General features: G+C 39.3%; 2 protein-coding genes across 3 annotated transcripts in view; both read right to left on the bottom strand.

Moving 5' to 3' along the window:
• agap1 (ArfGAP with GTPase domain, ankyrin repeat and PH domain 1) overlaps window positions 1-24,649 on the bottom strand; it is a 199,318-nt gene that overhangs the window by 115,997 nt on the left and 58,672 nt on the right. Inside the window, exon 1 of one of the 2 annotated variants that reach the window (XM_081381521.1) lies at window positions 22,048-23,037. The exons of the other annotated variant lie outside the window; for it this stretch is intronic. The gene's annotated coding sequence lies outside the window, so the exon portion shown is untranslated. Of the gene's footprint in view, window positions 1-22,047; window positions 23,038-24,649 lie in introns of those variants that run through there. 2 annotated transcript variants of the gene reach the window in all.
• The window catches only part of LOC308700129 (arf-GAP with GTPase, ANK repeat and PH domain-containing protein 1-like), a 75,504-nt gene continuing 58,760 nt past the window's right edge, over window positions 7,906-24,649 (bottom strand). The window contains exon 2 of the mRNA XM_081381523.1: window positions 7,906-8,035. Within this exon, the coding sequence (XP_081237649.1) occupies window positions 7,971-8,035 (65 nt within the window). The 3' untranslated portion in view covers window positions 7,906-7,970. The remainder of the gene's footprint in view (window positions 8,036-24,649) is intronic.

The raw sequence follows: 24,649 nt of genomic DNA, 5'->3' as shown, positions 1-24,649 counted from the left end.
TTGTCCACTTTCAACCACTTCTGGCCTGATTTCTTAGAGGGGAAGGTTTATGGGCGGGTAAATGTATGGATTTTTGCTATCTAATGGACAAAATAAGCTCGCACAATTTACATACGAGCATGCCCAGAGAAAAATCATGCGGAGAGCAGCGGCTTTCGTTTCTGTTCTAACAGTCGCAAGACCACGCCGAACGCTATTGAGTGCGTGTTAGAAATCGGGAATGGTGAGAGAACACTGTGCTTGGTAGGTTTTCGTCTTCAAACTCTACTTGGGTCTCCAGCTGTGGCAAGCAGGGTGGAGTCAAGGGCTGTGAGTACCGCGCGAGGCTGGTGGCGTGATTGATAATGAGCGTCACCTCCGCATCGCACCGGCCTCGTATCTCACGGAGGAGCTACGGGAGCATAAAAGGAGGAGCAACGACAGTGAAGGACAAGAGAGGACCAGGCCTGGACTTTACGTTGTTTTGTTTATGTGTGTGCGCGACAGTCGTCCACAAGGGGCTGCCGATTTACTTACGTTTTGTGTTCGTTTATTTTATAAACATAGGTTCCTGCCACCTCCTTCCCTGAAAAACTAACCTTGTAACAGCAGCCAACAAAGTTTAAATCCTGTCTGGCTAGTGCTCTTCCCATAATGTTTACACATTAAGTAAGTAGTCAGAGAGTAGGCGGTCTTTGGTGACTGTTCAAATGCATTCTGCCACAGGAGCATCTACACTACGAAAACAATCCAGTCGAATGAGTTTTTGCCTACCTCTAGAAAGTGGTCGAAAGTGGACAAGCTCAAAACTTTTTAGACCCTGTTTACACCTGTATTTAGAGTAGTCCATTTGTGATCCGATCAACCAAAACGCATCTTATTATCAGGTGTAAAGAGGGCTTTGATCAAAGTTTATAAACATGAACTATGCACAATGCTTGTAACAAACTTTTGTTCCTGTTATGTGTGCAAAGACTTTGCAATGAACATCTGCAATGAAGTTTATAATATAAGTTATCTGAGCAGAAATGTGGTGTTAAAGACTGATGCACTGGAGAAGAGATGTAAATATAATGCATTTACCACTTCCTGTGCAGTGTTTACATTCTCTATATAGACTTCCCTCCCTTTGCGTCTGTGATGTGGTCTGCTGAAAACATGGCAGCTCCACTGTGAGGGAAAAAGAGAGGAAAATAGCCGTATTGCCATAATTCTGTCTCCGACAGCCTGCGCTGCTGGCACAGTTTCTGCATTGCTCCTTCCGCTTTATTCTTTCCCTTGCTGCTTCTATTATTATACTGTGGCCACCTTTGAGTCAGCGCTGTCAAGTAGGACAAACATCACAGGATACAGAACACTAGAGGAAAAGTACAAAGACACACACAAACAAAGCACCTGATTCAGGACCAAAGCAGCTAAGAAAAAACATGCCAAAACACACAAGGAAATCATTTTCAGCTTATCTGAATTCCAAATGCTAAATGCAAATTTGCAAAAACTGGCTCCATTTCTGCAAGAGCAGTGTTGACAGTGATATGTATATTTGATCCTTTTGTTTTAAAAGGATATCTCACGCAATAATTTCATTAATTACTCACCCTCATGTCGTTCCAAACCCGGAATGCGGTGAAAATTTTATTTTTTATTAAATCTGATAGCTTTCTGTCCCTCCATTGACAGCTACACAACTGACATTTTGACGCCTCATAAAGTTCATAAAGAGATTGTAAAACTTATCTATATGTATATATCTAATTTTCTAAAGAGACATGATTGCTTTATATGAACAGATTGAATTTAGGCTTTTATTCACATATAAACATTCATTTATTTAAACAACTTACACGTCAGTTGGAAGCTCAAGCATGTTTGTTTGATGTGCAAGAACCAATGAGGTTCATTCTTGTGTGTTGCGCAGCACATTTGAGCTTCCTCAAGAACCAATTCTCATTTGTTACGCAGCACGTTTGAGCTTCTAAAGCAAATAAACATTTTATCTATAAAGAAGATCAAATAAACATATTACAAGCAATACACAGAGAGTGATTCAAGTATCTGAATGTTTTCAGTCAAGAGCAGTAATTTTTCTCTTTCTCAGCTTTACTGCTGTTTGATTATTAGTAATGACATCATAGACAGTGGGAGCTAGGCTGCATTCACACAAATACACAAATTTATTTTGACAAGATGTTTGCACTGTCTGTTTAATCCCTTAAGACACATCTGACTGTTTACAGTAAATTCGCATAATAAAAGCATTTTGAGATGCTTACACGACATTCGCGCACTGCCGCTTTCCGCGAGTCCTCTTCAAAAAGTGCAAGTGAGCCTTTTTTTACATACAAAAAAAATAAGTTATCTTTCAACCCATTTTGTAATGCAATACACCACATACTATGATAAAAGCTTCAGCAATTACCAGGATATAAAAATCTTGCCCAAATACCTATTATGCAGCTGGGTGATGATATCCTTTTACCACTCTTGGAAATCACATATTCATCATTTTTTTCTGTTTACAAACTTGAGGAACGACTGGAGCCAGACATGGAAATTTACTCTTCGTGTGTTTCATGGTTTTTGCACCCAAAGCCCCACACAGATCCCAGTCTCACACAATTTCTCCAGTTAAAAGACAACCAAAACTCAACCCACACAGGGTAACACAAGCATAGACTGCTTGATAAACAGCTGATAAACTTTCATCTTAATGTAAATTCTGCAAGATGCAGACAGTGAAACGGAGATGCCGAGATCAGAGGTCAAAATATGTCCATACGTTTTCATACAGCTTTTCCAGTTACAATGGAAATACAGCCCTCATTAGGCCCTTTAGCTTAAGAATGCTGCTACTCATCTGAAGGAAAAAAGCCACCCATGTACAATGCACCATTAACTTGCAGGACTATTATCATAGTTACAGTCAAGATATCATTACAGATGACACAGTCAGAATGCCATTATTACAGAAGATCAGATGAGAGCCTGATAAACCGAGCATACGCAAAACGCTTCTCCACCCTTCATTGTTTTGACTGAAAGCAAGACAATGGATATAAAAATGAAGCAGTGATACAACGACAATGGGAGAGTGTGCAAGCAAAACGCACAAGACAAAACAATCTGGTCGGCCCTGTAAATGTTGTTGGAACGTCCTCGTACACAGAACGTTCTGGAAATTATATTCACTACAGTAGGACTGAGTAGGACTGACGCTGCATGCCGCAATTCACATTGCAATTAAGCTGTCGAGGGGAGTGCTATTTAACACAAGATCAATAGGGTTTCATGGACAAAACAAAGGAAATGTGAAAAGAAGTGAAACTCAGCTGTGTTGTGAAAGGTTAAGCTGCTGTAAATGCTCAATCACACCAAACACTTGTGGAGCTCACAACAATGCAGATTACATACATGCACAAACGTATACATAAGCTCCACAATGTCAGGAAACAAAAACAAATGAATAGAGAAGAGACAGCAAAGAGACACTTGGCAGCCTCCAAACAACCCATCGCAACCACTAGGATTCACACAATATCGGTCTAAGTCAATGGTGTTCTGTTACCACAGATGTGTCGTTGTCTCTGGATCTGACAACCCAACTGCTAGCAACTCTTGGTCACTTGTTGGGCTGCACAAAAAAACAAAGATTCAATTTACAATGTCCAATTGTGAAAAGTATAGATCATAGAGCTCCATTAAGGCCTACTTCAGTTGCTGCAAAATTTTACATATTTACATATAGGCTATTCATAGATAGATAATTTTATTCAAAGCAAAGTTTGGGATCAATAAGAATTTTTTTTAACTAGATAAGAAATGTTTCTTGAGCACCAAATCAGCATAAAAGATCATGTAGGGCTGCGTGATTAATCATAACTGATTTTCAATTTAAATTTTGGCTTCCAATGATTATGAAAACAAGATAATCGATGTAAAACGATTATTGTGCCCCTGCCGCATTCCGTCCAGTGCACTTTCCTTTCGTTCATCCCTAAAAGTCCAAACTTAACATCCAAATCAGCCAATGAATGAGCGTTGTAAAATGCAGTATACTGTTGCTAAACTGCAGGATGTGTTTGACATTAAAGAGCTATAAAAAGCGCATTAAGCTGCAAAACAGTATATTGGATTTGTGCATTAGCTCTTAAAGTGGCAGAAGCCTTATATACCTGCTGCAATCTGTCATTAATGAAAATCAAACAACAAATGGCAAAGGAAAATCACTCAGTGATCTTGACTGAATAACTTAAGTAGCGTTAATAAGGATTAATCTATATTCAATGTGTACAGTAAGACTTGGCTATGCAGTGTTATTTTACATTTTTTATTATTTTTTGTTGTAGGCTATTATTAGTACTGTTAGTACATCTTAAAACTGTTTATTTTATTTGTACTTGCATTAGAGATGCACCGATTGATCGGCTGGTGACCGATTTTCACGTGATCGGCCATGACCGGCGATCAGACCGGCCGGTCAGTCTGACATATGCCGATTTTATGCCGGTCAAATGCACTTGGGCGCCGCATGATTAACCTTTTGAGCGGTACGGTCTCATATGTGGGATTTTTATTTCTGTGCCCCTGAGAGTAACGTTACGGTGCCACATTTACAATGTTCAGTGACGTCGCATAACTGCCAGATTCAAACTGTGTTTTCGCGCGTTGGCTGGCGCTGAGCCAGAGTCGGACGCGTTCAGCGCTGTCATTCATATATCACAACTAAGCAGTGTTTTCAACCTCATAATGTTTATTTTAGGTTTCAGATATTTAAATACACATAAGCACGAGTAAAACAATACATTTAGTTTGTAAAATACACACTGATGTCTGTCGAAGCAGCAATAACAATCTATTCAAATATAATTTGCCTACATGTGTTATTCATATCAGACAAACATAGTGGAAGTAACTATAAAGTTTACTCTATTCTTCTCAGTTCACCGGACACTTTTTTGCATTTATTTCGGGAGAAACTGATGAATTCACGTGCTGTAAATCCGACTGACAGCAGGACAACATTGCGGCGCCCATCTCATATTATAGATCAAGACACACTCACTTACACATATTTGAGAGTCGGAATATCAGGTAGGCTAGTTGATGACATGGTAAGCAAGTTTGTGAATATTTTGAATAAAGGAAAAGCGTAATAAAAGCGACACATCTGTCATACAGTATTATTTCTGGCTGTGGTTTATCGCGTGATGCGTCGCCATGGAAACATTAAAGGGAACGTTCGGCTTGAAAAAACTCACTCTGGGGGTGGGGGTGTCACTTAGAATATTTTAAACTTACGCGTGAAAGGGTTAAAGAAAAGATCGAAAATAAATGTGTGTGTGCTGTAAAGTGGTTAGAAAAAAATTAAATCGGAATCGGCTAAAATCGGTATCGGCAGGTCAAACTCAATGAAAAATCGGAAATCGGAATCGGCCTAGAAAATTGTAATCGGTGCATCTCTAATTTGCATGCTGTTGTATTTATTTGTCCGTTTTGTTTGTAATTAGTTTCTTTGTTCATATTGTATTGCTGACTGTTTACTGGTCTTATGTAATTATTTTGAGGACCTTTTTCTAACATTAGTTAACCTTGATTAGTTTTTGCTGAAGTATCGATAATTGTAAAATGTCTCTATTTAAAAATACTCATATTTTGAAATAAAACTTTAATCACATCACCCCACCAATAACGTTGTTAAATAACCATGATTTCAATATTGCCAAATAGTAATTGTGATTGAGAGAAGCACTAAGATCATGTGACACTAAAGATTGGAGTAATGGCTGCTAAAAATTCAGCTTTGCCAGTGCAAGAATAAATTACATAAAAATAGAAAACAATTATTTTAAATTGTATTTTTTTCTCTAGTAAATGCAGCCTTAGTAAGCACAAGTACCCTCTTTCAAAAACATTAATAAAATCAAACATTAATAATACCAACCCATATATTTTAACAGTAGTGTATACTATTTATGTGTGTAGTGGTTGAGCATTGTAATGAATCACGTACATTCAGCGTATGAATGACCTTGCAAATTAGAGGTGAATCAGAAGATGTCCATAACGACAAACGATTCTATATGTAAAGTTGCATCTTTACAAATACATCAAATCAATATCATTAAATCTGTCTTTTTGGGACAAGAATGAATCTTATGTGAACAATCCAAAAGAAACATGACTGATTAAGCTCAGGTGAACATGAAACAAGTCAAATTAAACAGGGCTTTAACAACATTAACAACATTTTGCTCTAAAGAAGCATTTGACAGACAGGAATATGAAAAGTCCCTTTGAAGGAGTGGAAAGAGTAGCAGGAATACAGTGAATTGAATTTCAAAAAGTACACGTGGTCCCACCTCTGTGACATTCTGGTCACATTCTCGACATTCTCGTTTAAATCAAAAGTTCTCCTTTCACATTGAAATGGATTGATTTCAATTTTGAAATCAATCTGATGCACTCCAGTTTGTAAGTGCCCTCAGTCATTAGGGAAAACATAAAAAATATGTACTTTTGCACATCCCAAGACGACGGAGGGACTGCAAAACTGCAAGACTGCCAATGAGCTCACATTGAACTGCAGGGATGGTCTCAGACAGACAATCAGACAATAGACAGCTATGATTTGCAATTGTACACGATGATTACAAGAATCCTCAAGCACCTGTCTCTCCGATATATAATCCCCATGAAACGTTCTAAACCACTTACACACACTCTTACGGGTTCCAGTGTGCTGTTACTCATGGAGGAGAGCATTAATAAGAACCACAGTCATGGCAGGAGTCTGAGCGGCGGGTGGGAAGGTCTGTTGCAAGGCCAAGATGCCAAGATGCCAAGGCGCCATTTCCGTGCCGCTGCTCTGTGCCAGCTTGCGGTGTCTAATGGCAAGATAAAAGCTAAAATGAGCAGAAGAGGAAACTAATGAAAGGAAATGAAAAATAAAAAACCTGAAAATGCGCAGTATGTAAACACACACATATGTGGCAGTATAAAATCTAGTGTTTTTTTCTTCATGCAATCAATGCCCAGCAAACAACTAAACCTCCAGGGTCCAAAACAAAGCAAAGCAGCCATGACATTAATCATCAAATACAGACACACTGCTGTCAGGAACAATCACGCTCACAGTGACTGAAGGAACAGTTTGTTTGTAAGAGTGCCATTATCTAGGCCTTTTTTTTTGTTCTTTTCCATGAGTGAGTTGAAGAGGTGAAGGGTGGGGGTACAAGACGGGGTTTTCCAGGACATGCAACAATGGCAATCCGACACATCCTTAGACGACAAACTCAAACACAGAGCGCCTCACGTCCTCGACTCAGAGACGGCTTCACCTGAGACTGCACCCTCTGTCAGGCAGTTAATAAATCTAGTTTAAAACGTGTGCCAAGATCTTAGAAGTGTACTCTTTGTATTACCCATTTGGCTTTAAAAAAAAAAAAAAAAGGCAAATCGTTTTTTAACGATTTAATGATAAAAAAAATCATGTGGTGTAACCAAGTAAAATGTAATAACATATTTATCTTATACATTGAATACATGTGAGTACACATAATATTAACAATTATTTTCAAGTATTCAAACATTTTTCATGTATTTTGTTTTAATAATTAACTTTGAGCTAACTTAGTCTTGTAATAAAAAGGACAAATTATTTATATTAAAAGACTGCAGGGGGTTTTGCACGTTGGTTGCAACACATGACTTTGAGCACGCACCACATGATTTTACAAATATTAGTACACAGTTTTGTTGATTTCATAATATTTGTTTTAATTATGTAAAAAAAAAACTTAAGGATTATCTTATTTTTCTTCATTATGATATCAGCCCTACCATATTTTATACACCCTGCATTTTAATGTATTTTTGAATAAAATAATAAAAAAGAGAGATAAAACAAAAAATGAGTCACATACTATTCGTTTGACAAACTGCTTTTTACATACCATATAGTAAGGAAGTGCACAGTCATATGTATACATACTTTAGATGCAGGGATAAAAACAAGAATGTTTAACAATTGCAGAATGAAGAAACAGAGCGGGATGATCTGAAAGAGAAAGAGAAAAAAAAAAAATGTAAAGCGAGACAGAAAGCATCCCAACAGCAGGTTAAGTGACGGCAGACCCCTGCTGAGGTCTCAGGCCAAACCTTGACTCACAGATTAATGAAATAATTATACAAAACTTTAATTGCTCTGTGTTCCGGAAAACATTATCAATTTTACTGCACGCTGCATACATAATGAGAAGTGTATACACAGACACACTTGCAATGTGTGGGTGAGGGTCGGGCCCATATCCTGAGGGCAGCTTGTGTTTAAAAAGTGTGTGGCGGTGGGGGGAGGTGTGCGTGTCTGACAGTGGGTTAACGAGAGACTGACGATGACAAATAGTCACTGGCTTCTCCCCTCTCTTCTCATAAATGGCATCAAACCCATAACCACTCATTCATCCATCCCCCTCTCCCTCTCAAACCTTGCTGGCTGCTATTCATTTCTCATTGTGCTCTCAGCAGAAGGGTTACAAGAGATCACAGTTGTTTATACACAAGTCAAAACGCAATTTTACTTGAATATGTGAATAATAATCATCCTCGACCATATGCAAATAAGCAACTCCCTTCTTCACGTATCCACAATTAAGCTTCCCCCACATTAAATGGTGTCGGCACCGACACTCTTCAAACAAAGAGCCCAAAAATTAGTTTCAATCAGAGCAATTAAGGTCAACTTCATCATCTCAATGAAACTGTTACCAGTGTCTTCACAGTCAATACTCATAATCCTGTTCAGAGGGAGGATGTTTTCTATTTCAACAAGACTATAGATAGTGCCCAAGTAACTCGTCTGACTGGTTATTTTACATAGTCTCCAAGATAAACATCAGAACATTTGGGGGAAACCCCTCAGAAACTTGTAATATCCTGTGAACAGGCCATTCGGTTTTTTTTCTATGGTCCATGAAAGCTAAAAGAAATGCATTTTATACAATTAATATCAGAAAATTCTGTTGAAAATCTGTCGACAAATGACAACTTCCATGTACAACAACAAATGGTGGAAGAAAACACTATGAATATTCATGTTTGCTTAAAAAGGCCCGCCCTACACACATGCGCCACACGCCATAGTTCCGGCTGACTTCTTGTTCCACAGTGTCTCCCGAAAGCGAGACTTATCGCCATGAATAGCTTTCATCAGTTAGCCGCCTACAGCTGTTGATCCGGCCTATTGTCAGCTAAACAATAGCCAAACAAACAGTGGATATCACCAGCCTCAAGGGTCACTCTGCAGCACCCGGAGGAGAGAAGGGAGCCAGGGCAATCCGTCAGTTAATTGTAAGCCCCAACCAGAGAGAAAATGGTATGGGTCATTGAAACTGCACTGGAACACCACCCAGAATTACCCCATCCCCCACATTTCTGTTATCGGGTCCCATCATTATCCAGCCTCTTTCCATCTGAGTTGAGTGTGGGACGTTTTTCTTCTAATGCTGGGCAAAATCATGTTTCTAAATGTTTGTAAATTCATCCTCATCAATCAGTCACACTGAGTGTTTGCTATCAATTGTGGCGAGTGCGGTTTTGCACAAGCTGTTGATTGACAGCTCATGGAGGGCAACCAGGGTAGCAATCAGCCAGCTGTATCTAAAATCTCGGCAATACCGCGGAACCCTTTCATTGGTTGCTCCTGCAAGTCTTGTTTACCACCAAGGTCAAAACTGAACCAGTGGTTGGGGCAAATATGCCACACAAAAATGACAAACTAGCTATCTAATATGACAATTAAATGATATTTAAATTCAGGGGGCAAAGATTACCCTGTTGTTAATTCCTATATTTTTAAACCTGATAACTTATTCTAGGCCTATCTACATATAATTTAGTATGGGTTTAGTATGTCTGCAGAAATCAGAGAGACCTTAAGTGGCTTTCAGATATCGTCTATTTGCTGTCTCAGAGGTAAGTATTGTACACATAAGAGTGTGTGTACACTGTGTGAATTCCTACAGTCGAGAGTCCTTGCACAAAACACGAAGCAGTGGTGCACGGATTGACTGTACAACCTGGTGAGTTCCAGTGGCAATCACAATAACTTTTGTGCAATTGTTAGAATTTGAAAACATGGAGTTCGAGGCAGATTGCAAACAATTCAGAGTTCAAACACTGCCGTCGGTACCTAAAACATTAGAGAATGTTTAAAAATGATCAGAAGCTTGTAAGTGACTTGGCTCTGCTAGCAATAACACTGCGAGTCAGGATCATATGAAATTAATTCATTTTTCACATGATTTCCGGCAGAAAAATAGAGCAGGCTAAACTAACTTGTACACAAGTCATTTGTAATTAAAATACACATAAAACACTCCCAACGCATTGATTATATCAATCAACTGTGATGGTAACCAGAAGAGTGCTGAGATTTGAGATCAAAATAATTTTATTTGTTGGGATACCTTATGAACTATTTGCAGTTGTTACAATTATTTAATTGACGTTATAGATAACAGCCATAATTATTTAAATATAATGTGATTATTGACTGAAGTATTTTTTTGTTAAAAAAAAAAATCAATTACAAGTGATTTCCAACTGGAGTGAAGAAATTAACCTAAAAAGATTTCGGTAACACTTTATTTTACAGTGTCCTTGTTACATGTTACATGTACTTACCGTAGTAATAACAGTAAATTATGCATAATTACATGCAATTGACCCTCAACCAAAACCTAACCCTATAGTAAGTACATGTAGTTAATTATAGCCTAATTACTCCTTACTTAAATATATAAATACACTCTAAAACCTTAAAATAAAGTGTAACCAAGATTTCCATGTCAAAGAAGGTGGAGCCCCAGAGTACAATTTACACAATCGCCATGGACAGTCTGAAGGTGTTTAACAGTCAGCTTAAGTTTTCTAAAAAGTTTGCAATGGCAAAACAACCTTCGTTATGGCCAGATTTTGTTTGAAATTACCTCATACGTGTTAGTTGTTCGATTCCACTCTAAAGGGTCAATGAGGACATTTGTTCTGTACCAGCACATTACAAAAAAGGTCTTCATGCAGACCATGTTCTCTTGGGCTGGCAAAAGGAACACTGCAAAGATGCTTCTGAAAAAGCAAGTGAATCATTCATGAGAGTCATAAAGGCAGGCACTCTAAAAGTCGTCCACTGGAAATGCTCCTTGTACAGTAGAGCCATTGTGACCGCTGATAGTGAACAGGCAGACATCAAGACATCTGCTAGTGGCCAATCAGGGTCAATGCGACCATAATCTACCAGGCACAGATCCAGATCCAAGCATGGAAAGGTTGCAGATAGATACAGCAGCCAAAGACAGGAAGAACGGGACCAAGAGAATGAGAAAACAGTTGCAGGATGGATAATGGCAGAAATGCTTGGCTCAGTGGAAAGCCAGTGGCTCTTTGGGAAGGAATGTGTAGAAAATGAGCTCACTGGCAGGATTAGAAGGGACACGCTGACAGAGAAGCGAGAATCAACACGCATAACCTGTGCAAGCAGTAATAACCTGACTGCAACTTAAAAGAGGATGTGACCTCTTCAGAAGGTGAACAAAAACATGAAGAAAGCAATATCTACCTAGATGCACACAAAAAAGGCTGCAGGCTGCACACAAAACAATCATACAACGCAACCAGCGTAGTCTGGTTGACGAGTAATAAAAACTATTCCTGATGTCCAAAACAATTGACTCTTATGAACATTCTTTTAATAAAAAGTTACAAATACGAGTCATTTATTACAGTACCATAGAATTTCTTTCATCGGTAAGCAAAATGGACATTATAATTGAAATATGAATCAGAATCAAGTAAAACTTAATTAGAAAGCCTGAATCGATACCCAGCCCTATGACCTCCTCATATTGTCGCTTCCACCTTTGTCTTCTGCCTTTTTGGAAAACGCACAGTTACAAAAACAGTCCACACACACGCACACCTATTGGTGACAAATTAGAAACAAACAGAAAACCAAGGTATACTTTGGCTTCAACCTTTCTCTTTGTCCTGCTTCAATGAATGTTTTGAGCTGTTGGGCAATCTGGGTTCAAACTTTTGATATCATTTTTACAGGGTTTTGCTTCAGGGCACCCTTTGGTTGCAATTCATTAATCACTTCTTGTAGGGTCAAGTCTAGACTTTTTGACCACCTGGGAGCATCTCATCCCCTTACAAAGACGCTGTTTCTAAAAAAAAAAAAAAATCAACAAAACTGACCGGAAGTCCACTTCAGTGAGATAAATAGAGGTCGAAAGCATGCTGACCACTAAGTACACCTGTGTACAAAATCGAAAGGCAAGACAGGACACCGATTATGCAAAAGGCATGGAGATAAACAGAAAACTCGACACTTAAGCTCACATCTCTTGTCCTCTCCTTCGATTATCTTGCTCGTCGACAACCTGAACAGGTGACACCTGCAGCAAAGCAAAGATATGCCAACTGCTCTCCCACACACAGAACCATGAATTCTTAAAGCCACACAAGATGCTGTGAACTCACATCTGAATGTAAGCCCCAGAAATGCTTTGGTGTTGCTATCTGGACTGTGCAGCTGCAACACACACTGGGAAAACATGCAGATGTGGCCTAATTCCTTGGCACAAGAGCCCTGGCAGCCACTTACAGGGATGCAGAACATGAGCATGAGAGGTGGCAGACCACAGCTGTCCTTCTCTGCAGAGGTGACAGACACAGCCCTGAGTAGCCGTGGTGAGATCAGAAAAGAGACAGAGCTTAAAAGTATGCAGCTTGAGCTTGTGACTAAATAAAATGATGATACACTCTTTACTTTCCTATAATATAATAAAGGCCAAACATATCAACTTATCTGGTCATAAATGTCAGAACATTCCACTTTCTATGGAATTATCACAAACAAAAATTAACTGGGTTCTAGTAACCTAGATAACCTATATTTTAATCAGTTACAAGCAATAAAAAAACATTTTTGATTGAAAAGAATGCAAATAAATAATTAAAGGTATAGCGGAGGATCTTTCTGAATTTTAGATAAGACCCGCCCTCTCCACTTTTTGAAAAGTTTGATTGATTCACCAGAATGATTGACAATTAGGAGGACCAATAGTATAGGTGATCCACCCGGAAGTAAAAAATCCTCCGCTATACCTTTAAATAAACAATGTAAATAATCTGAACAATTAATTTAGGTCAAAATTACATAAATTAATTTGATCATATTGGATTATTTACTGATGCGTTTATTGTTTATTTTTAATTTCAGAATATTACATATTTATCATTCACATTCACTCATCATTAATTATTTTATTCTTATATATGGTCTTCAATATTTATGCATTTGGCAGGCACTCAACAAAAAGCGGCTTACAGTGCATTTGGTCGGCATTTAGGTACATAAGGTATTCATCTTTTGTTTGAAGAAACCAGGAAACCAGTGATCTTGGTTTTGATAGTGAAATGCTCACGACTGCTACAAAAAAAGATTTTTCTGCTGGGAACAAGATGTGAACAGCTGTCTTTTTCTCTGTCTCTCCTCACCTCTACATCTATTTTCCAAACTCTTGGGCAGCCAAATCTCAGCTGGCACACCCAGGCGGGCTTTCCCCACCTCCAGTTTCACATTCCCAGGCAAAATCTCACCGCTCCGTCCCTCTCTTCCTTTATTTTCCATTTCAGGCCCAGATAACAGGACAGAGAACAACCAAACAACCATGGAAAAAACTATTTAGTTTTTTGCTATGACCCCTCACAACACCCACACACGCGACAGACAGATAAGCAAAAACTCCTATAGGTTCCTATGCAAAACAGCAACTGAAAAGGGCTCTGTGTGTGAGGGACATTTTCTTACTACAGGTCAAGTCTTGCAGTTTTACACAAATTAAATGGACCTTATCCTACATTTCTATAGCAATTTAACGTTAGTCCATTTTCTTTTCATCAAATAGTGTCTTGTTTTGTCAGGCAATAACAGATTTTGTCCGAGTATAGAGTATTATATATATATATATATATATATATATATATATATATATATATATATATATATATATATATATATATGAGTATTCAATAACCAATATACAGAACAGATTTTTAATTGTTTAATTTCTTCTATTTGCCGCAATATTGACTAAATGATCATTATAATGCGATACAAACATAATTTTCATTATTATAAATATATAAAATGCGCCAAACAGTTCGAGAACTAAGACCGGGAACCTGCACAAGAAATCGTATCTTTCCAAGAATGCCTTTCCGATCTTAAGAAGAGGTGTATAAGTGCTAACCGTGAACTAAAGTATTGTGAGGTCAGGTGGGGGACAAGGAACTAATGTCTGCCTGATTCATCCAGTATGGGAACTGAGCTCTGTGATCAACATGATCACATTCATCTGTACACACAGCTGTCTAACCACATCTAATAACAGCTACTGAAGGTCTCACACACGCACAACATAACCCCCAATAACAAATTCTAGCTAATGATCACGACAATGGTCACAAACAGTGCTGCAAACGGAGGCGAAAACTCCCTCCCGCTGTTTAGCATCTGGTTTCCTCCGAGCATGTGGCACAGCTCTGATTTATCCTCTCTCTCTCAGACACAAACACACACACTGACCTTAATACCAGCTTGGATCACATCAGAGTCTATAAGAGTATCAACACTCAGAGAGAAGACGACATGTAATCTGCTTCCGGACACTCAGTAGTCATCATAAAGCTGTAAGGATGCTTGCTCTTCCTTCACACAGATCTCTCTGTGTTGTGGCTCACACACAAGCAGGTGTGTATTCAGACACAGCATGTGTTTAATGGGATCGTGCTGTGGTGTCTAAGGGTAATGAACCTTAGAATGGGATGCATTAATGACAGAGAGAGAGAGAAAAAAAACACTGCTGTACATATTGCTGCATGCAAAAACACAGCACAACCAGAGTAGTCTGATTCACAAGCAAATGACTCATGAACTCAGGAGTAAGAGGCTTGGATTAATCCGACATATCTTTTCTTTATTGCCCATCCATAATATTAACACTACAAATTCCATGATTCGTCTGTGACTTTGATTTTAATCACTCTATTCAAGGCCAATATTCAGCACACAAACTCACCAGTTTACGGAGTACAGTTTACTTAAGCAACTTCTTTATTTGAGAAAAAATACAATAGGCTTACAGAATCAAGAAGATTTCACAGATTGATCTACCATGTTCAAATTAATTTACACATTTTCAAATGTATTTTTTTGTAACTATTATGTAAAATAAATACAAAATTATATCACATATCGTTGCATGTGTTAACTCATTTTAAATTAGTAATAGAAATAATGTGATCTTATATAGGACTATATCAGTTTTATCGGCCATCCTGCTCTCCAAGATATAGGCTTCAGCCATCAAAAAAATACATATCAGTCTGCCACTAATTAATTCACATGACTTTTCAGGCCTGTAAATCACATTTTTAAAATTCCATGATATTTATCAATGAACATCCATGAAGTTATCAGTGAACATAAGAAAACGGATTATTGTACATACTCATTTGTTAATATTACCTTTTGAAAGTGTTATTTTAGTTCATATTATTCTGCACTTATTTGAATTTCATGCAGGAACCTTTCGGCAATACAAAATGTAAAGTTGTCTGTCATACAAATAAAGCACAACAAACTGAATCTGACATGAAAAAAAGAAAGAAAATGCAAGATGGGGAAAAAAGTATATGCATTGCTTCAGGTATCTATTTTTGTGTTCTGTTCATCCCTCGTCAGAGAAAACAGCATATAGTTAGTGAAGGCACATGTGCGTGTGAGTATTTGTGTAGTGTCCATGCTCCACTGGTCAGGTCAGTATTACTGCCTACAGCTATAACAGTCTTTCTCCCTCTGTCACAAATACAATACACACACTACTACCATTTGAATGTGCATCACTAAAACGCACAGAAGCCACACTCATTTTGTAAACCATGCTTCTTTTCCGTGACCCCCGTCAAATATGGGGAATTTGAACCTCAAAGGTAAGAGGCATTAAACTACTTCATTCAACTTTTTAAAGGATTCTGTGCATAACAACGGCAGCTCTAACTACCACATTGCGGATGCAGGCAGAGACTGACCTACAAAACACAGGCTGCAGGATGAGTGCATCTGAGTTTCAGACGCGGTCCACTCCACCCCCCATCCCTGCTCACTCGGTTAGGGCTTGTTATTTTTACACAGCACTGCTTCCGTAGTGGTACGAAGTCAGGAGTAGCCACAAAGGACTACTGCAAAAATGTATACGCACACTTGCACGGCGTCCTAGCCAGATGTGATGCGATAAGATTCCAGCGACAAGCAATTTGTCTGGCCACACCAGATGCAACACGACTACGAGATCAATCGAAAATCAAAGCCAATCAGAAGAGAGTGTGGGTGGGATCTCTTTGCAAGCGCACTGCAATCACAACAACATGGATAAGTAAGTACCATAATTCATAGAAACTACACCATTTAAACATTATTCAAAATACATAGTGAGTGACTGAAACAATCTTGTTCTTGTTTCCTTTAATTTATTTTCAAGAACGAAGGTGAATTATCCGTTATACTTTCAGTATGGCAATAAACGCAAGATATTCGAACTCACATTAAATTATTTTAACATAAAGTCCCCTGTAGTCAATAATTGTATCCCTTTGTATCAACAAAATTACATATTTAAAAGGTTTTCCTTGAAAAAAAAAAAGTTCTTCATGCATTAAAATAGCTTGATTTTCACCACAAGGAGACTTTAAATAAAGTACATAATCAATATCCTTCAATTTCATGGTCATACTTTGTATGTTGTTGCACCAACCATTGCAGGAATAGAAACGGTTTCCAAAACAGCCGTTGTGGCTGGTTAGGACAAAAACTTTGATTAACATGGAAAAGACACCTTTAACATGTTTCACAGCATCATGTCCAGTTAGGACACGGTGTTAGTGCAACTTTCTAATGTTCCTCAAGATGATACAGGTTTGAGTCTGGCCTGCAGTGAGTCCCTCCCTGCTTTTCCAAGTTGCTCTCTGCTATGTCTATATGCCTGTCCAAATCATGTGTCAACACTCCACCTTCTAAGAACACAGACCCTCTCACACACAATAATTCACTACTTTAGCCCAATCCTTCTCCTTTACTTCCTACTCCCGTGCCGCATGGGAAACAAAAGCCACATTTAGTCTGTCCCTGCTGTGTCTTTGTTCTGGAGTGGATGTTCTACAGCACACTGCATTGATGACAGCTGCATGGATACAGTACAACTCAACAATCCATCGCTGGCTGCAATCCACAGTTAGCTACATTTCTTTCACATTATGTATTTCTCTTTATTAGAGCTATGCACCATTAAAAAGGAACCAGAGCCAAAGGATTTTCATGACTTTTGGTTCTTCTAATGATTCCTGAATGTGGATTCTTCCACTGATGAGGACAGATCACGGTACAGAAATATTTGAACTGTTTCTTGCACTACAATTCAGCAGCACCACAAAACATACAATGCAACCAGTGTAGGCCAATTCTTGAACGAATAAGGAGAACTCCGGTCAATTTTAACATTGAGCTCATTTTTTTGTACATTTGGAGTGCTGTCGATTGCCGAGTTCACGCGCATAGGTTTCGTTACCTATGATCACGCGCGTGAACTCGGCAATCGATTACTTTGGACTTCAACCGAAAACAGGATGTAAACACAGGTATTTGCGCTGGCTTAAATAACATCATTTTTATACATATCTTTCACATCTACTGCAGTCAGATTCACTCGTGTTCACTCTGAAGGAATCACTCACATTTTCTGTGAACTTGTAATGACACATCAAGGATGTTAAGAGGCTAAAAGCAGGTTTAGTACTTGCCCCATTGAAATCAACAGGGTGCAAATTTTAAAAATAGAATAACTCGGTGTAGGCAACACCGATTTTTGTCGTTGTTCTCTGTATTGACAGCACTCCAAATGTACAAAAAAATGAGCTCAATGTTAAAATTCACCGGAGTTCTCCTTTAAGGCCTGTTCACACCAAGAGGATTGTTCAGTGCGATAAACATTTTCATTGGAGTATCTGTTCAGACCAACACAAACATTCACATGCCATCAATGCAATGCAATCTGAATGGTTCAAAACGTGTAAATATTGTTTGACTGACTTTCTTCCAAACAAGATTTTCACGCCAAACAACATGTTTTGGTGTGAACAGGAATCAAAAACATACATTGCAAACATTAAAGTCTGATTCCCAAATGAAGTTCTCTTTCGAATCCTTTCTTTTTAATGCAAACCCATTTTACAAGAACTGTATTAAATTGATTTATTTTTTGTTATATCTGCTCTGTTAAAATCATGACTGCTGAGGGTATTAAATGCAATACAAATTGCATTTCTTTTATATAATCATCCCTAAAAAAAGAGTCATTAATATTAATCAGAATCATTACATTCCTTATGATGCATCCTTACACAAAAGTCTTTTTTGTGTGTGAAAGTGTAAGAGGCATGGCATAATGTAGAAAAAGGAAAAAGGTGGCATTATGATATCAACAGAATAAAGAGATGTTCACACAGAAAGCTCTTTGCTGTAGACGGACCTCTTTGACTTTTGCGCTCGTGTCTCGCATCTTTCGCATCGTCTTGCGAATGAGCACTGCGTTAAAAGTAGTTCAACTTGTCTCAAGACTTTGCATTTTCTTTTTATTCCACTGCCCCATTTTTTAATGCAAAAACTCTTTGTGTAAATGGCCCGTAAGAATATAAAAGTGAATATTCATACAATATTTAAACACTTCTTTAAAAAAAAATCAGAGCAGAGTCTGACTCAGTCAGACAATGACTGTCTGAAAAAAGACATTCCAACTTCTGTCTATGAGTGAGTGTTTAAGACAGTCTGCTTCCATTCCACTGTCAGACACTAGTCCCATGAGAAGCTCCAGCTATGCTCTTATCACATCCAGCATGTCAAAGTTCCACATGCAACCGGCATTACTTCTGCATGGCTGTAGATGTAGGTCACACACACACACACGCACAACCCCACCCACTCATACCTGACACCAATAGATGGCTCATGTTGAGGGTGGAGCAGTGGGGGAGATAGACTCTCCAGCCATCCCATATTATACAAATCTAATAACATACAATATTATTCACTCTACCAACAGTGAATACCTGAGAGCAGAACACTGAAACGGACACCCTAGTGATCACACTGTTCCAGAGGAAACTGAGAGTGACTTCTATTTAAACACCCAATGACTCAATGTAAAAAAAAAAACTGTCGTCCATTACTTCCTCTAGCCACTTCAACATGGGAGCATCAATGATATGGGGTAATACAACTTCTGCTTTTCATAAGCATTAGATTAAGAGTTCTGTGAACAGAGGTCTGAAATCTTAAAGTCCCCCTGTGGTGAAAATCAAGTTTTTAATGTTGTCTATGTGGTGTTTTTAAAATGCTTCAAGACAAACCATGTGCAAATTCATAAGTCAACACCATTGCTGAGTATTTTCTCTTTAAAACGGCAGTGAACCAAAGACAGACAAACACGGTTTGAAATCACTGGTGTTTCTGAACGTCACAAACTACTCTGTAACCAATCACGTCAACGTATGATCATCAACGACTGGATCTCTGAGCTGGTGTGAGTGAGTGGAGGCGGGGCTAATTTGCATATGCATAGAACGCGTATAATAAATGATGCACAAGTGTAGAGTGCCATTGCAAGGGGACAGAGAGTATACTATTTTAAAGCATTTTCAAGCAAAAAAACTTTGTCATTTTGGTGATCAAAGATGAGTTTTAAGGAATAAAATGATTGACTACAGGGGAACTTTTACTTCCTTAATACACATTCACGCTCTTATTATGAATGATTGAACGCTGTACCATTCAAGCTATAGGACAATAAGTGTTGTATGAGGGCAACAGTAGCCTATAAATTTATCCATGTGCAGGAGTCGGACCCATCTGGGAATATCCCCTGCAGGACTATATAACGCTGACATTGCAGTGCCATCTAACATCCTGCTCACCAGAGTCAAATGAATGAAAGTCATACCCCATCCGGCTGCAAGATAACACAGCAATGCTAACTGAACTGAAATTAACTAATGACCCCAAGGTTGCATGGCGAGGAAACGTCAGAGCTACGTCCACACACGCCGAGTCATGAGACAAGCAACTGACTAAAAATAAACCTCAAAGGAGGCAGGTGTGTTCTAATGCGTCACATAGTTTTGCTATAAAAGCAAAAATGAAAACCATACAAATGCAATCAATCAGAAAATCTTGACTTTGATTTGATTCCTGTCATTAGTTTTAACAAAGATCACAAACAATCAACTAATTTCACAAAAAAGTTGATACTGTAAAATAAACTTATTTCAATTACCATACTTTGTTGGTAAGCCCTCAGAAACACCCAAAAATGTAATAACTGTCATTACTTAGTTCCCTTGTTTCATTCCAAACCTGCAATTCCTATTATGTGGAAAACAAAAGATTTGATCTGGAACTTTAAAGAATATTCTGGCCACTCACTTCATTATAATTAAAGAGAATAAGTATTGCTACATAATTCACAGGGTTCTGAGAACATACTGAAATGGTCATTATTATTCATAACCATTCACTCCATATGTATACATTTTGTATGAAGTCATTTAAAATATCAACCCTGAATGACCTGCTTAAGACAAATATTAGTCAACAACAATTGATGGATCGGTGCATCATTGAACAGTTCTAGGTGAAGCTGCTCATTTAAAAGGAAACATGACACTGTTCTAATGTCAGATTATTATCTAAATGGCAAGAATGTATTTCTTTACAGAGTCCGCAGTGCCTCTGGAATGTGAGGAATGTGGAAACGGCTAATCAGCTAAGGTGCTGTCTCACCCCAGGTTTTACTACATGCCGTGTTACGGGCATTAGTGCTGACCTGATCATTAACACTGTCCTGAAATAACTCCCTCTCTGACACAAATGTAAAAAAAAATATATAGGCCTATATCCAATTTAATTCAAACCTGCATCAGCATCATCTTACATATTTCAAAATGCAATACTTTACAAACAGAGATGAACTGTCCAAAACCCTTTTCCTTTTGGGTTTAAATCTCCACAGGAACTGACAGTCTGACAAAGATGACAAGGTTTTCAAAAATTGCAGTATTTTCGGGATTGTCAAAGTAACAATATTACGATTTGAATTACATTTGTTTAAAATTACTTAAAAATCATGAGATTTCTACTGACAACTAAACATGTTAAAGGTAAGAAATATGTGATTTTATTATTATTTAAGGATTATTTAACATTATCCTTATGCGGGGGGGCATGTCTTTATAGTATGACTGTTAACAACTGTATAATTCTGTCTTTATACTTTAAATGCATAGCTGCAATTATATTTTAGGAAGGGGGTCCATTGCAAGGGGATCAATGTTAAGGGATGAAAAGATTGAAACCTCTTAACCAAAAGGCCTGTTTTACAGAGAGTGGCATTCTGTCTTTCAGCAGGATCTGTTCACCTCACATACATTAGATGGTGAGGTAATTCATTAAAATCTCTATGAAACAGTATCTACCAGCAGCTCTACATTACCATATTAGTGACAGGAGAGGGTGGTGGCCTTCTATCTCCAGTAACAGAGTGAGATAATGCCTTCAGAACAATAGAGAAGAAGGTGTAAATGTGAATAGTGCAATCCCCTTATATTAACGCCAGCCATTAAAAAGAAAAGACAAATGAGAGAAACGGTCACTCTGACATTGTGCATTGCCAACAAAATGAACAGAGCAGGCTAACAGAACCGATACAGCACTAAATTAAAAGAATTCAAGAATGTAAACACACACCGTTGCAAACAAGGCAGCCAGATCTCGGAGTAAGCTGCAAGCATGCAGCATAATGAAACACAAACACAGGCGGCCGGCAAAGTGCCAGCTAAACATCACCTTCCTGGCCAAAACAAACATGCATCCCTCTAGCCTGTCCTAGGACCACAAAAGCAAACAGAGCATCTTCCTGCCTAATAACGTGAAGTAGAAAAAAAGAAGAAAAACAGCTATTACCGTCCGGTTGGCATCCATTAACACTCTCACTGCTGGACTGCGAGTAGCCCATTTCAGATCTGCGCTGAGTTCCCAGCAGGCCGTTCTTCCGGAGAGCTCGATTACCGGGGCTGCTAAGCGGCGTGGACGTCCCATCTCGCTTTGAGAAGATACCGCTGAAAAATCGAATAAGTTTCCGTTCCTGCCCGCTGGAACGGGAGCCCGTCCCTCTAATAAATCCCTCCTTGTCCACCAAAGATTTATCCGACATCTTGAGAAGATCACTGTTGTCCAATGTGCGATTCTTGCCCTTCATCCTCTCCCTGCGGCCCGGCTCCATCACAGAGTCAGTTTTGCTCAGAACCTCACCCACATCCAAAGTGTTTCGCTTCTCAGAGGACTCTGACTCTGCGAATGCCATGTTTTGCAGAACCACGCCGGATTGGGCCTGACTCTCCTCTCCGTTACGGCCGATGCAGCCCGAGCTGCTGTGGTGCTTCTCTTTGGAGAGCGCCCGTATGCGGATCAACTCTCCACCCGTCCAGTGGCGAAAGCTGAAACTTCTCCGCAGCAGGCTTGGGTGCTTCTTCGCCGGAGGGGTTTGAGGCGCAGGCTTGGGTGACTTCCCATTCCCTTTAGCCAGCAACGAGATGCAGCTCTCCTTGGCCGTCCTGCCACCCTTCGCCTCCTCAGAGGTCTCATCTGACCACGTACTGACCGTCTCCTCTGTGCTCCGGGAGGTCTTGAGGACTTTCTTTTTAATGCCTGTGTTTTCTCCATTAGCAGCAGTAGTGCTGCAGATTTCTCCACGCTCTGCATCACGTTTCAATCTGTCACTTTCAGCTATATCTTCTGCCCTTTTCTGCACTGGTGCCCCATTTTCCTTCTTCTGTCCATTCTCTGGCAGGATGCACGTTTCATTTAATTCTCTGTTTTTAAGCGAATGCTGCGCCCTCCTTGAGATTTTCAACCTGCCCAACTCAAGATGTCCAGTACTAAAGGTCCTGAAGTTCCTCATGTATGAGTGCGTAGAAAAATCGTCCGTCTCGTCCTCCACTTCTTTGAGTTCTTCCAGAGCAGAGCTCCGCTGAGGCTCAGAGACCCCCTCCCGACGGTACGCGCTCACTTTGGGGTTCTCCAGCCGCCGGTGCGCCGAGCCTCCGCCATCCTGCAGGTTTTCTTTCTTCACTAATGTCAAAGATATCCGGTACACGGTTTTTCTTTGTGGCGTACCCCGCTCCATCCTTTCCGGGTAATTAGAATCAAGTAAGTACATTCTTCAGAAACCAAATCCAAATAAATGAATTAACGTCAAATACGTTTCTAGTGTGATTCCACCCACAGTTGGTGATTACCAGAGCACATGATAATAATAATAATAATAATAATAATATTAATAATAATAACAACAACAAAACAATAGTCTTAGCTCTCTGTTGAAAAAGTTGCTTTTTACAAAATCGCTGTGGAGTGCACAAAATCCAAATAAATGTCCCTTCGCTGTGCCGGTGCGTTCTGACTACTTGCGCTTTCAAAAAAGGATCCCCGTCAAGTCACCTAAACGTCCAACGCAAAGCCCGTCATCATGTTCACAGAAAAGTAAAGTCCGGCTTCAAATTCCTGCTTCCCGCTGCGAGGCTTGTCTGTCTGGGGGGAAATGTTATTGCAACACCGTCCTCCTAAAGCAGAAGAGTGTGGTCTTCCCTATTGTGCCCGTGCATCCCCCGCCGCGCAGCCAGCTTGCACCCTTTACACAGGACCGGTCGCGCCTTTGTTTCCCGCCGCGGTGCGTTCCTACTCTCATTCAAATGTAACATGCACGAGCACGACCAGAAGCTCGCAGAACTAGAGTCCCGGGAAACGAGACAGACAGCCGCAACAGCCACGGATCCATGCCCGTCTCTCTCCTCTATCAGCCCCGTGTGCTCCGTATCCACACAAATCATCCAGTTAGAGCCGAAGGAAAACCCGGAACGGATTAGGCTACTCCAAAACGCATTCCACACTAGTGCTGTTACATGCGACTTGCATCATTTAATTGTCATACGGAGAAAAGGCAATAAATCAATATAAAATACAAGCATTATACATTAAATCACCATGCTAAAAACTCATCTTACCCAATATTTTGTAGCTACCTGTAATGTTTATTATCGGTGCCCAAGAGCAATATCAAACACAGGATGTAGGTCTGCTTAAAATCCTGCACGCATAAATGTGTTACATAGTAGTAAACCTATCCAGAGACAAAAAGTTTTGATTCAAATAAATGTAACTGCTATGCAAGCGTGTGTATTTGCTTTGGTGTGTCAAGAAAACCCGTAAATATGAGTTTGAAGTGAATCTTCTGCGCTGGATGATCCACTCCGGGACACCGCGTTATCTAGCGCACGCGCGGGGGTGGGGTTTCTACTTCTCTGTCCATCAAAACCTTTAAACCCACCCGGGCTCACAGAAGAAAGAAGCAGCGTGATACAATGCACAAAGTAGTTTTCTGTGCAGAAGTTATCGCTTTAATTCACGAATATTCGTGTATATTCAGGAATATCGTTAGCAAAAGTTTTT

The sequence above is a fragment of the Scardinius erythrophthalmus genome (genome assembly GCF_964197995.2).
Source record: "Scardinius erythrophthalmus genome assembly, chromosome: 12".
NCBI classification, from domain to species: domain Eukaryota; kingdom Metazoa; phylum Chordata; class Actinopteri; order Cypriniformes; family Leuciscidae; genus Scardinius; species Scardinius erythrophthalmus.
Note: the sequence above shows the minus strand (reverse complement) of the source record. Positions and strands in the feature narration are given on the sequence as shown.